At 38.6% G+C, this 13,113-nt stretch overlaps 1 protein-coding gene across 5 annotated transcripts in view; it reads left to right on the plus strand.

Annotated features, from left to right (window-relative positions):
- LOC110461808 (E3 ubiquitin-protein ligase UBR4-like) overlaps positions 1-13,113 on the plus strand; it is a 74,562-nt gene that overhangs the window by 53,793 nt on the left and 7,656 nt on the right. For all 5 annotated transcript variants that reach the window (XM_021515478.1, XM_021515480.1, XM_021515481.1 and 2 more), the window contains exons 73-99: positions 235-405; positions 668-746; positions 1,213-1,410; positions 1,559-1,730; positions 2,120-2,267; positions 2,500-2,585; positions 2,975-3,062; positions 3,426-3,554; positions 4,025-4,089; positions 4,222-4,461; positions 4,809-4,947; positions 5,194-5,319; positions 5,550-5,696; positions 5,810-5,970; positions 6,276-6,387; positions 6,584-6,766; positions 6,956-7,040; positions 7,256-7,401; positions 7,555-7,690; positions 7,835-8,108; positions 8,574-8,715; positions 8,951-9,206; positions 9,452-9,573; positions 11,175-11,328; positions 11,626-11,753; positions 12,317-12,404; positions 12,840-12,921. In XM_021515478.1, the coding sequence (XP_021371153.1) occupies positions 235-405; positions 668-746; positions 1,213-1,410; positions 1,559-1,730; positions 2,120-2,267; positions 2,500-2,585; positions 2,975-3,062; positions 3,426-3,554; positions 4,025-4,089; positions 4,222-4,461; positions 4,809-4,947; positions 5,194-5,319; positions 5,550-5,696; positions 5,810-5,970; positions 6,276-6,387; positions 6,584-6,766; positions 6,956-7,040; positions 7,256-7,401; positions 7,555-7,690; positions 7,835-8,108; positions 8,574-8,715; positions 8,951-9,206; positions 9,452-9,573; positions 11,175-11,328; positions 11,626-11,753; positions 12,317-12,404; positions 12,840-12,921 (3,857 nt within the window). The remainder of the gene's footprint in view (positions 1-234; positions 406-667; positions 747-1,212; positions 1,411-1,558; positions 1,731-2,119; positions 2,268-2,499; positions 2,586-2,974; positions 3,063-3,425; positions 3,555-4,024; positions 4,090-4,221; positions 4,462-4,808; positions 4,948-5,193; positions 5,320-5,549; positions 5,697-5,809; positions 5,971-6,275; positions 6,388-6,583; positions 6,767-6,955; positions 7,041-7,255; positions 7,402-7,554; positions 7,691-7,834; positions 8,109-8,573; positions 8,716-8,950; positions 9,207-9,451; positions 9,574-11,174; positions 11,329-11,625; positions 11,754-12,316; positions 12,405-12,839; positions 12,922-13,113) is intronic.

Raw genomic sequence — 13,113 nt, forward strand, 5'->3', positions numbered from 1 at the left:
ATATGTGTTATGGATTGTACATCTTTATACATATCTCAAACCAAACTTTTGGACTGGAGAGGTAAGGAGATGATGGATTCCTCACAATACTTCACCTTCTTTTTTCTCATATATATATATTCTTATATGTGTCCAGGGGTATGTCACTGTTAAGTACTTGGTATATCCTTCATTGAATTAATTAAATTAATGTAAGTTCTTATTTAGTAGCCACAAGTATATTTTGTGTTACAGTTACTGCTGTTTATCTGTGGAACCAAGGACAAGTATCGCCAGCTGCGAGACCTGTATGCTGTGGAGTCCCACCTACATACTGTGATGGACCAGTGTAAGGAGGGAGGACTTGTTGTATCGGAGGCTATACCTACCCCCATCATACTGTCTTATGACACACTACTGAACATCGTAAGTGGCACAACAATATGTTAACTCATTTACCCCTGAAGACACATTGGAACTCTTCCAATTCAAAGGATGGAATAGTTCATTATGAAATTTCAGGGGTGAATGAGTTACTATTAATTTTAGCAGTAACATGATATAGAGGAAACAAAAACAGATTTTACTATAATTTGTTCAGTATAAGGATGTGTATGAAGGTTTGTGTTCCTGCCTAGAAGTTGACATAACGCCTCCTGACAGTGCCGTGTAATATTGATGTTGACAGGTCGAGCATCTGAAGATCTGTGCTGAGATCGCTAGTGAGCGCCCAGTCAACTGGCAGTTGTATTGCAGAGATCACCAAGGTAAGAGATGTCTCACATGACAGTTTCATTGGTGAATAGAATTATGGACACAATATATGTAGTACAACTATTAATAATTCATTAATTGGAGTTTAACACTGTTGTCTTTAGAAACAAGATACAATGACATTTGTACTTGCACCTCCAGAACATTGTCCCATCACCCCTAGTCTACCGTGTTATACCACTCAATCTCCGACTGAAGCTTACCATATTTATATCATACTTTCTTTTGTCAAGTATGGTTGGATAAGCATAGGATGCTATCCATATTCAGTAGTCCTGGGGTCACTTGTATAATACATCTCAAAGTTAAGGAAAATCTCAAGCAATTTTATTGTCTATGGGAAATCTTAGACTTGAGGAAATCTCAAGAGTTGAGATGTTTTATACAAGTGGGCCCTGTTAGGTCATGCCAGGACTATTTGTGCCTGCTATATGAATTAAGTACTATCTTGGTTTTCAGGAGTGTTGGGGTTTCTAGTGAGGGCCAGTATTGTGCTAGATGAGGGAGTGGCACCCACGGTCCTACAGCTGCTACAGTGTGCCCTGTGTGGGTCAAAGGGTCCAGTCACTGGTCACACAGGGTCTGGGGGTGGGGCTGCCACCAGTTCCCCAGCCAAACACAAGAAAGACAAGGACAAGGACAAAGACAAAAACGAGGGTAGGTATCAACAGGTCAAGGTCATAGATCAAAGAAAAGTAAAGTCATGTAAAAGAATCACTCTGATGAAATATTAATTCATGTTATCATGATAATATATAATGGAAAATTCCAACTGCAATTAAAAATGGCACATGTTTTCACCCAGATTCTGATGACGGCCAGCGACACGATGAAGCTTTGTGTGTCAATCTTGTACAATTGTTGAACCGTGTCCTGGACAAAGACCTGATGATTCGCTTCCTGCGCACCTTCCTCCTGGAGTCCAATGCCACCAGTATACGCTGGCAGGCTCACAGCCTGCTCTACAACATCTACAAGTAAGGCATTTCCTGTAGTCATACGCATCTTATAAAAACAATGGTATTTAACATTTTAGCATGATAGTTAAAAAATGCTTTATAGATGAAAACACTATAAACCTACACATCTAGGATTCAATATAGTATGGTTTTTTTTTATCACATTACTACTTTGTTATTAAGTTAAATACACCCATGTCAGATATTTGCTTGTGATCTTTTGTACAGTGTAAACCTTGTGAGATTGTCAAATGATAATGAATGACCAGGAAAACTTGCCAGAAATATTTCATTTTAGCTTGGCAGAAGCTCATTAAATTGATTTTTTTTGTTATACTCATTTGATAAATCTGGTACAAATTGTGAACCAAGTATGAACTTATATATAATTGCTGTGTGTCTATCAGGAACTCCAGTCTGTCTGAGCAGGAACATCTACTAGAGCTGATGTGGAGCCTGTGGAAGGAACTACCGCTCTATGGACGGAAAGCTGCACAGTTTGTCGACCTACTCGGATACTTTGTACTCAAGACGCCTCAAACCTCTGAGAAAAAGGTAAGCTGGCAAATGAGTTGAACTCGCTGGTGATTTAGGCAGAGGATGTATATGGGTGGGGAAATATTGAATCCAATCTGTGTCAATATTTACACCTATAAAATAAATATGTATAGCAATTGACCTCTTCTCGTTTCACTACTCTTTTGAAATATGTTGTATTTTCTGATAAAAGCTTCTTTCCTGGTCAGTTAGCTAGTTGGATCTGTATGTGAACAATTATGTTTTGCAGACCAAACAGTACTTGGAGAAGGCTATATCAGTGCTGAAAGAGGAAAACCAGATTCTTTCCAACCATCCTAATGCCCAGATCTACAAGTAAGTAAAGACATACAGTCTGTCAAATCGTCCCTATGATCAAATACAGCTCTTTATAGGGTCTGCTCATCATCCTAATGCCCAGATCTACAAGTAAGTAAAGACATACAGTCTGTCAAACCGTCCCTATGATCAAATATAGCTCTTTATAGGGTCTGCTCATCATCTTAATGCCCAGATCTACAAGTAAGTAAAGACATACATCTGTCAAACTGTCCCTATGATGATCAAATATAATTTATCTAAATTCTATGTTCATGATACTAGGACTGATCTGTACCTGGTGTAGCTGTTGTCATTTATGAATGAACAGAAATCTCAATTTACCGAATGTCTTGATGTTTTCTCACCAAACGAGTTGTAGATGTTGATGTGTTTGTTTGCTGCAGTATGTTACAGGGGCTGGTTGACTTTGACGGGTATTACCTGGAGAGTGACCCCTGTCTAGTGTGTAACAACCCAGAGGAGGAATCCACGGTAATCCTTAATACCTAAAACTTGATTTTATAGACAGTTGTATTACACAAGTTGAAAGTTCATCTTTGACACCGGGCATACCCGGTACCAGGAAATTTTCGCAGCATCTAAATTTCCATCTTTTCCCCCCAACTGTAATTAGGGTGAATTTATCATGATATATGGCAAATAAAAGTATACAGAAGGGCGAATATATTGTGTCTAGTGTTGCGTATAACTGATTATCTCAGAAAAAAAATTGTAAAAAAGATTGTGTAGGAAGTCATCGGTGAGCTGTGGTGCATGTCTTTTTGAGATTATCTGCCACTTTGTTGGGAGGATATTGTTTCTTTTCAATTATTTCTCTGTGTGTGATTCTTTCAGAACCTGAAGCTGTCTGCCATCAAGGTAGACTCCAAGTTTACAACGACCACACAGATTGTGAAGCTGGTGGGGAGCCACACCATCTCCAAGATCTCTCTCCGCATCAGTGACTTGAAGCGCACCAAGATGGTAAGGGGAATAACCTCAATACACGGTCAGTTATAGGCCCTGGTCAGGTTATACAGCATACGGTCAGTTATAGGTCCTGGTCAGGTAATGCAGCATACGGTCAGTTATAGGCCTCGGTCAGGTTATACAGCATACGGTCACTTATAGGCCCTGGTCAGGTTATACAGCATACGGTCAGTTATAGGCCTCGGTCAGGTTATACAGCTTAAACACATGTACCTAGTCATCAAAAATACAATCGTTTCGTGTCATTTTTCTTCATGCAGCCACTTTTACGTAACAAAAATGTAGTTTGGTTTTGAATGTGATAATTTTCAAAATTGTGATGCATTGTGTCGCAAACTATACAGCTTTCAACAAAGAGGTCTGTAAATGTCAGTCCACAGCATAATGTTTGTCATTTAGATATAATAAATTAAATTCTTTTGACTAGTTTGGTTGATTGTATAACATTTTCACTGATACCACAGGTACGAGTGATGAATATCTACTACAATAACAGGACAGTACAGGCCGTGGTCGAGCTCAAAAACAAGTAAGTTTCCTAACATCTGGAGCAAACCTTGAAATAAGTCAAGTTTTCATTTGCTGTCATGTCTATTTAGCTGCTGAGGTTAAATGTGAATGATGATATTTCAACCTACTGATGTAATGCATGATTTTGCAGACCTGGACTATGGCATAAGGCACGCAAAGTGACCTTGTCTGCAGGTCAGACTGATGTGAAAGTGGACTTCCCGATTCCTATCGTGGCGTGTAACCTGATGATAGAGTACGCTGACTTCTACGACAATCTGCAGGCCACGGCAGAGACACTCCAGTGCCCACGGTGTAGTGCCTCTGTTCCCGCTAACCCAGGAGTGTGTGGCAACTGTGGAGAGAATGTCTTCCAGTGCCACAAGTGCAGGTACACATGATCATATATACCAGCTGCTAGCTCTACAAGAAATGTACTCAAACAAAATACCAGCAGCTTTTTTAACTTATAGGGTTAGGGTTTTTCATGACGTTACTTGGAACACTTCCGAGTCAAAGCATCAAATTACAAGCTCGATCTAAAATCCATTGATGTGTAGTCATTGCTTCATCACATTCAGAACATCTTTTCACTCACATGGTAGTGAGCTTGTCAGCAGACATTTTCAAATTGATTCTGAATCTATTTGTATGTGGTAAAAGCAAAATTTATATTGATCAGAACTGTTGGAGCTGTGATAAAAACACTAACGTGAGAATTAATGTATGTTTTAACAGAGCTATAAACTATGACGAGAAGGATCCATTCCTGTGCAACGCCTGTGGCTTCTGTAAATATGCCAAGTTTGACTTCACTCTGACAGCCAAGACCTGCTGTGCTGTCGACCCTATAGAGAATGAGGAAGACCGCAAAAAGGTATGACAATTTAGGGTTCTTAAATTTTGTAGGTCAAATTATCAGTGTATTTCCCACAGGAAAAAAATTGTTGAAGATAACCAGAAAAAAATTACCAATGATTTAAATTAGTTTTGTTAAGTTTATAAGATAAGGTATATATATGCAAATGAATCCTATATAAAGAAAATGATATTCTGATATAATTCTTTTGGAGACTATTTAGATTAAAACTTAAATCATGTACATCTGACTTTTCCTTGGTAGACAATCTCAACTATCAACAGCCTACTGGAGAAGGCTGACAGGATCTACAAACAGTTACAGCATCACCGCCCTCTACTGGAACAGCTGCTGGTACAGGTTACAGAACACAGCTCGGAGAAACTGCCGGTACGACAATCTACCTTTACATGTTTCAGCTTATAAAACTCAGATCAAAATGTAACCAGTACTGATTTCATTTTGAAAAATGATCGAGTAGATTGATACTTTCGTTGTTATATTACTGGATTAGATATAGATATTTGATATCTTATTAATTTTAAATTAATAAATTATTTATTAAAACAAATATAAAGATTTTATGTGTTGTCTAACTGTAATCTGTTTGTTGCCTACAGCAGGATGAGGCTGCGACTGGCTCAGGTGGAAGTGGAGCCGCGGCTGCCATTACCAACAGTAGTGTTAACAAGTCAATACAACAGCTCGCCATCAAGTATTGTAGTGAGTGCAAGTCCTCCTTTGACGAACTCAGCAAGACCATACAGGTAAGGTTACAAAACCATCACATAAACAGAACTTCAATTCTTCAAAACTACTATTGATAAAAATGCTTTACAATATTCATTTCCTATAATGGACATTATTTTACTGTTGACAGAAAGTGTTGGCGTGTCGTAAGGAGTTGGTGGAGTATGACTGTCAACAGAGGGAGGCTGTGGCCGCAGCTAGTCGAGCCTCGCCACTCTCTTCTCCCCGTGACACTGCAGACAACACCAAGGTCAGGGAGGTCACTTGTAAACCCAAGGCTACTAAGGACATGTAAGTTTGGGACAAGTAACCATGGTAGAGGCTACAAGTAACCATGGTAGAGGCTACAAGTAACCATGGTAGAGTCTACTAGTAACCATGGTAGAGACTACAAGTAACCATGGTAGAGGCTACAAGTAACCATGGTAGAGGCTATCAAAGGCATTGTGGTGTAAGTTGACAGATTTGGGTTAAAAAAAAATGCTAGTACTGCCCATGAAATGGATGAATATTACCAGAGCAAAGAGAATATGCTTCTTGAAAGCATGTAATTTCTGTTTATTGTTATACTGAATGCTTCTAATATTGCTTTACAGAGGGCGTCCAAGCAACTGTTATGGCTGTGCCAGCTCAGCAGTGGAACACTGTATCACACTGCTGAGGGCTCTCGTCACCAACACCAACCTCCGCCAGATACTGTGTAGCCAGGTAAGCACCAACAGACACTTTGTAACAAAGTCAGATACTCTGTATTAAGGTCGGCTCTCGAGTGTGTATTCTGTAATAAGTAGTCGGGTAAACATATACAGTATTTATATATTTAAGAAAATGATGCAATAAATTCAGATGTAATATCAAGGTCATGGAATCTCAGAAGATGTGATGTTGTATGTTTGTATTGTAGGGAATGATTAAGGAGTTGATTGATTTCAACCTAAGACATGGGACACTAAATGTAAGGACAGAAGTACGCCACCTCCTCTGTCTCCTCACCAAGGACAGCCGCCGAGGCACAGAGGAGATGAACAACCTCATCATGACCCGCATCGCTGCTGCCCTCAAGGGTCACTTCTCCAACCCTGACCTGGTAAATAGGACTTGTTTGATTGGTCAGTCTCTGTGGAGGCTATGAGTTGGTCAGTAATGGAAGCTAAAATTAGTTGAATATTAAGTGTCTTGTTATGCGAGTTTGACAAAATTACTAGGAAATATGCAATTTACCTGGGATAAACTATGTGTATTTAGATATGTAAGAAAATTGTTGTTTGTGTTGTAGGGATCATCTGTGAGACATGAGATCCTCCTGTTGGCACGATCCCTACAGCAGGAAGACACCTGCTGGGAACAACGAGTCCGCTGTGGTGAGTAACAATGTCTCTAGGCTTAGCTGTGGCCTGTTTAGCAAGGTGATTAATTATGGGCAAAGCCTTGTTTGTTTTATGTATTTTAGGTGCTGAAGTAATCAAAACTGTGTCTTTAATTTGGTGTTTGTTTTTATTCTCAAGTTGGTTGATGATTTAGTTGGCTCAATGAAGGTTTGAATTTGTTGTTATATTTGACGCTTTGATTGTTTTAGTGATGAGGTTGTTTTTAATGGGGATGCAGCTGAAACAGCCTGTAATCATGGACAGCATTACACTCCCTTGTCTACGAATCCTCCAGCATCTCATCAAGCCAGGGGGAGCCACTGTCAGCACCACTGTCACTGTTGTTAATGAAAAGGTATGCACAAGACAACTTTTCTAGTTGATTTATAACAAAACTTGCTCTGAAAGACAAAAAGAAAGGTTTGTTGTACATATCAATAACCAGCAAAAAAATCCATTCCTCTAAATAAGTATGTAAGTACTTTTAGTTGTCTATTTACACCTACAGGATAACAGAGGTCCAGAAGTACAGCCATCTGGTGTCGGACAGCTGCCTGCCGAGCTCCACGTCAACAGTAAGGCATGGCTAGCTGGTGATCCGAGGAACTCTTTCCAGGCGTGGCGCAAACGTCTTCCTAAGAAAGGTCAGTGTGTCCACGTTTATTTTCCTGTTAGATGGATTATGTGCATAAATAAACTCTGTAAACTCAGATTAACATTGTTGGTACAGGGTCCCCTACAGGTTTGACCATGTTGTCATCGTTTATCACTGTTTTATGTTGCCACAGTGTCAGTATCCCAGGAGTCGGATGAGAAGCCTAAAGACAGACCTAACAAGAAGGAGGTTAGAGCACGCTTCCTGATGGAGAAATATGCTGCCAGATGGCGCCAAAAGATGTGGAAGACACCTGCCGTCTGTCTGAAATTGACGCAGACCACGTGGCTGAAGCAGGCAATGTTCTCCCCATCATCCAGATCAGCACGTCAGACAGCCTGCAGCATTGTAGAGTCCATAGCTCAGATGCCAACCCGCAAGAAAGAAATCATAGACATGCTCACTCTGTAAGTGTGAATACTGAAATCATAGACATGTTCACTCTGTAAGTGTGAATACTGAAATCATAGACATGCTCACTCTGTAAGTGTGAATACTGAAATTGTAAACATACAAACTCTGTAAGTATGAATATTGAAGTTGTAGACATACTAACACTGTAAGTCAGAGTAATGAAGTTGTAGACATACTAACTATGTAAGTATAGTTATGAAATTGTAGACATACTAACTCTGTAAATCTGAATACAAATTCGCTCTATAAGTCTGAATAAAGAAATCGTAGATAACCTGACATATTAACTCTATACATGTATAATGAAATCCCAAACATGCTCATTCTGTAAATCTGATTGATGAAATTGGAGACATGCTCCCTTATAAAAGTGGGTAATGAATTCACAGACTTTCTCACTGGCAGTGATTTTCACTACACTTTACTTTGTCAAAGCTAACATGTGTGTTATCCTATAGCTGCCTGGACGACATCGGTCAGAGTGGAGAGAGTGCTACCAACTTCCTGGTACTGTACAAACGCCTCATAGCACCATCCTACTGGAAGTACTACCTGGCTATCAAGGGTCTGCTCTTCCACATAGGAGAACTTATCACAAAGGCAAGTTTTAAACTATTAAGTTTATGGAAGATGCTGTTAATACAGTATACAAATCTTTACAGAAACTTGTTCAATGTTGGTGCTTAAAATTGATTAGTTTTGTCATTTGTTAAAAGAAAACTTTCTCAAATAGAAGTTTACTATTATCTGGTGGTCAAAGTTTTGCTGGTTAATTGTTGACCTAAATTGAGTAAACTGTAAAATCAGTTTGTTAAATTTGCATTTGACCTTACAGGAGGTGGAACAGCTTCAATACCTTGAGGAGACGACCTTGACCTCTGACCTTGCCCAGGGGTTTGCGCTGAAGGCTATGATAGAGCTGCTGTCCCTGTTTGTAGAACAGGAAGTCATCAAACAGCACTACAAGAACAAGCTGGTTGGCTATGTCCTCAATGGTTACCTGTCTCTACGCAAACTTGTTGTCCAGAGGACGAAGCTCATTGACGACACCCAGGACAAACTGCTGGAGCTACTAGAGGAGCTCACCACAGGTGCATTAAGATACCAACATTCAGATCTAATAGTAATTAGTGCAAGTTTTTCTCTGAGGATGTAAATTTTGCTATGTACATTGACAGAATCAGAGATGTGCATATTTCCTATATCACATTACTGGGGATACAAAAAAATCATTCATTCATTTGACTGTAGTCTCTCAAAATATCTTGATATGTACAAGTTAACTTTTTATGAATAAGTTCTGAGTCAAAAACTAATGCTTGCCACATGTTTACAGGTACAGAGTCAGAGACTAAGGAATTCATGCAGGTGTGTGTGCAGACAGTGAAGAAGTACCCCGAGGATGACTACCGGTCTCCTGTATTCATCTTTGAGCGGCTGTGTAGCATCATATTCCCTGTAAGTTTGTACCCTTATTTCATCAGTACATGGCTGTGTAGCATCATATCCCCTTCAGTATGTAGAGGTTTATATGCCCCCCAATACATAGTGGAGGAAATATATCTGTTTGCCTTTTCTATTGGAATGTCCATACCATATCTTGGTTAGTCGGCAAACTTCATGTTACTGTGAACTTTATTTCCTGGTTCATTGACTTTGGTTGCACACTCCATTCAGCTCATTTTCTTTGGTTAGCTCCACTTCTATCAAGCAGGAACAGAGACACACACATATATATATGCACGTTGTACAAACATTTTCTGGTTTATAATACTGGTAATGATAATAATATACAACATTTGATATAGCGCCCTATCTAGCTAAAACACAGGTACTAGTCTCGCCTGTCGATACACCTGTAATATAATCAAGGTTGCTAACTCTGCCCCCCTAGTAAAATGACCCAGTAAAACTTCTGTGACCTCGGCTCTGATTGGCCAGTTAAATTTAGAAGCCAATCAGAGCCGAGGTCACAGAAGTTAGAGAAAATGGCAGGCTCTGTTCAGATTTCCGATTGTCAGTCTGACCAGCTTGAAAAATGTCTGACATGATAATGAAAGGCCAGGAACTATCATACAAGTAAGTTTGTTTCCTATGGTAGAAACATTGTACTGACATTGAATAGCTGACATGCCGTGTGTTTTGCGCTACCCACTAGGGATTTAGTGTGTCATCCTGTGGACAGCACAGTGTCCGACCAACTGAAATTCGACCATTTTTTGATGTTTCACAGAGTCTACCGAAAATTATACTGCATGATATATGGCAAATCATACATCAAATTAAAGAAAAAATATTTTCCTGTCAATCTATACTGCTCCTGGTGTCATACTACGAACGGTTATGACGAAATTACATGATTTTCTGGAACTGGGTCATTTTACTAGGGGGACAGAGTTAGCAACCTTGATTATATCATAGGTGTATTGACAGACGAGGCTAGTACCTGTGGCTAGAATAAGCCACTCTGAAGTACTTTACAGGACATAGATATGCAATTTATACAATCAATACAATTAGCATATACACTAATCAATACAGTTTTGAGGAATTCGCAGGAGCTGCCTTATCAGGCACCAACTACTAGTTCCATGCCACCTGGCTAATGTCTCCCTATGTGTGAATGCCTGCGAATGTGCTTGAGATAAATTGTGTCATTGTATCAATGAGCAGCTGTGTAATATCATCTTACCCACAAGATTTTAGTAGTGTTATGTATTTTTCTTTTGTATTCTATATCAGCCTCAAATTTTAATGTTTTATTTTAGATAAACACAAAGATATTCTGTCTAAACAGTTTTGATTTATTTGAAAAAAACATATCAAGGCCATCCTTTAGTCCAGAGATGTTCCAGCATAGCATAGAATTCATGATATTGCAATGTAATTTTCATATAATTAACTGCCTTTTTCATGCTTTCTTGATAGAAAGTATGATTATTTTTGCAATATAAACTCGACAATAACAGTATAAAATAAACTGTAATTGAAAGATGTAATTACTGAAATCTGACTTTGTGTATATACCTGAGATGTTATCAAATGATTGTGTTTAACAGGAGGAGAGTGACACAGGAGAGTTTCTTATGATCCTGGAGAAAGATCCACAGCAGGAGGACTTCTTGCAAGGGAGGATGCTGGGTAATCCCTACAGCACAAACGAACCAGGTCTGGGGCCACTGATGAGGGACGTCAAAAACAAAATCTGCCAAGGTATGTACAGAGTTCTTCAGTTGATTTTTAAATCAATATTTATATTCTTTTGTTGGTTTTATCTAAAGGGACGACAAAGAAGCACATTGGATGCACTAAGGTTTGAAAGTATGACAAAGTGGAGGTTGGTTCTGATAATGGAGGGAGGGGGGTGGGGGATGCTTTTGATAGTAACAAAATATAAATTACTATAAGGCTTACTCAGGACTGACTTGTCATCTTGTTCTAGTACCAATGATGTTCTCATTCTGTTTTTACCTGATATTGTGTTACTAATTAAGTACATGTTTTCCACAGACTGTGAGTTGGTTGCCCTCCTGGAGGATGATACTGGGATGGAGCTGTTGGTCAATAAAAAGATCATCAGCCTTGACCTGCCTGTACGTGAGGTCTACAAGAAAATCTGGGCAGTGGAGCATGGCGAGGTAAATTGTACACCACTTCCTCATTTTATCTTGAGGTCATATTGAAAATATTAATATGTGTTAAGGATTTTCACAATCTTTGTTACATCATAAATTTTATATTTCTTGTTTTGCTGTTTATGACTGTAAATTCATAGATGATAAATTATTAATTTGTTGAAATGTAAAATCATGTATTTTTGTTGTGCGTAAGTTTTGTTTGGTCTTCCTGAATTGTTACAGATATGACTAGGATTGTAAATCATTGATTATCCATTGTCATGTATATGTACAATGTTCTCTACTGACCCAGCAGTACCTTCCTGAATCGTTACAGATATGACTAGGATTGTAAATCATTGATTATCCATTGTCTTTTATGTGTAAAATGTTCTCTACTGACCCAGCAGTACCTTCACCCTTAATAATTGTACTGGTCACAACACTTCTTAGAACTTAGTGATTAATGGATTAAGCATATTCACAAAATAGTTTGTCAAGATGTAGTGTATCTACTTACAATGGTCAGATTTTGGTTCAGCAATATTCCTGCATTTGAATGAGATATAACTTGTTGTATTTAGGGAGAACCTATGCCAATTATCTACCGGATGCGGGGACTACTAGGTGATGCTACTGAGGACATGGTCAACTCACTGGATACCAGTACCGGTCAGTTATCATGTATATCTTCATATATGTCCAGTAATGATATTGTAATGGGCTTGAGCCAGTAATAACTCATAAGGTCACTAAGCATTGAAATGTATTAGATGTAAGCATGTCTGTTAAGAAAGCATTTTTGAAAATATTAATCAATCAAAATACATTGTACTTATAAATATTTGACAGATGTTTACATTAACTCATTCACCCCTGAAGACACATTTGAACCCTCTCAATTCAATGGTTGGGAATAGTTTATTATGAAATTTCAGGGGTGAATGAGTTAAACACTAGCTGTCCCAATCTATTCTGTGTTTGAAATGTCATTAAGATTTTTTAATACCATACCTACAGGAAATTTTGAAGAAAGATTACATGGAATTGTTCATTTCTTATCAAGACTTGACAGTAAATGTTTACAAATTTAACTGTGTATTACAGAGGAAGATGTAGACAAGGAGGAGGTGTACAAGATGGCCAATGTACTGAATGAGGGGGAAGGTCTCAAAGTCATTTTACAGAGGTAAGCTGTAGGCTGATCTTAAAGTAAATCTTTACCTTAAAGTATAATGTAGTTAAATTCTGTCTTAAAGTTACTGGCATTAGGTAATCTGTTATATTATAGTATGTAAATTCTGTTTTTAATTCGGTAAGTTACACATTTCTGTGTGTTTACCTCACCCAATAGTTCTATAGCCGACTCGGTGAGGTGTTG

The sequence above is a fragment of the Mizuhopecten yessoensis genome, unplaced genomic scaffold (genome assembly GCF_002113885.1).
Source record: "Mizuhopecten yessoensis strain PY_sf001 unplaced genomic scaffold, ASM211388v2 scaffold10685, whole genome shotgun sequence".
NCBI lineage: Eukaryota > Metazoa > Mollusca > Bivalvia > Pectinida > Pectinidae > Mizuhopecten > Mizuhopecten yessoensis.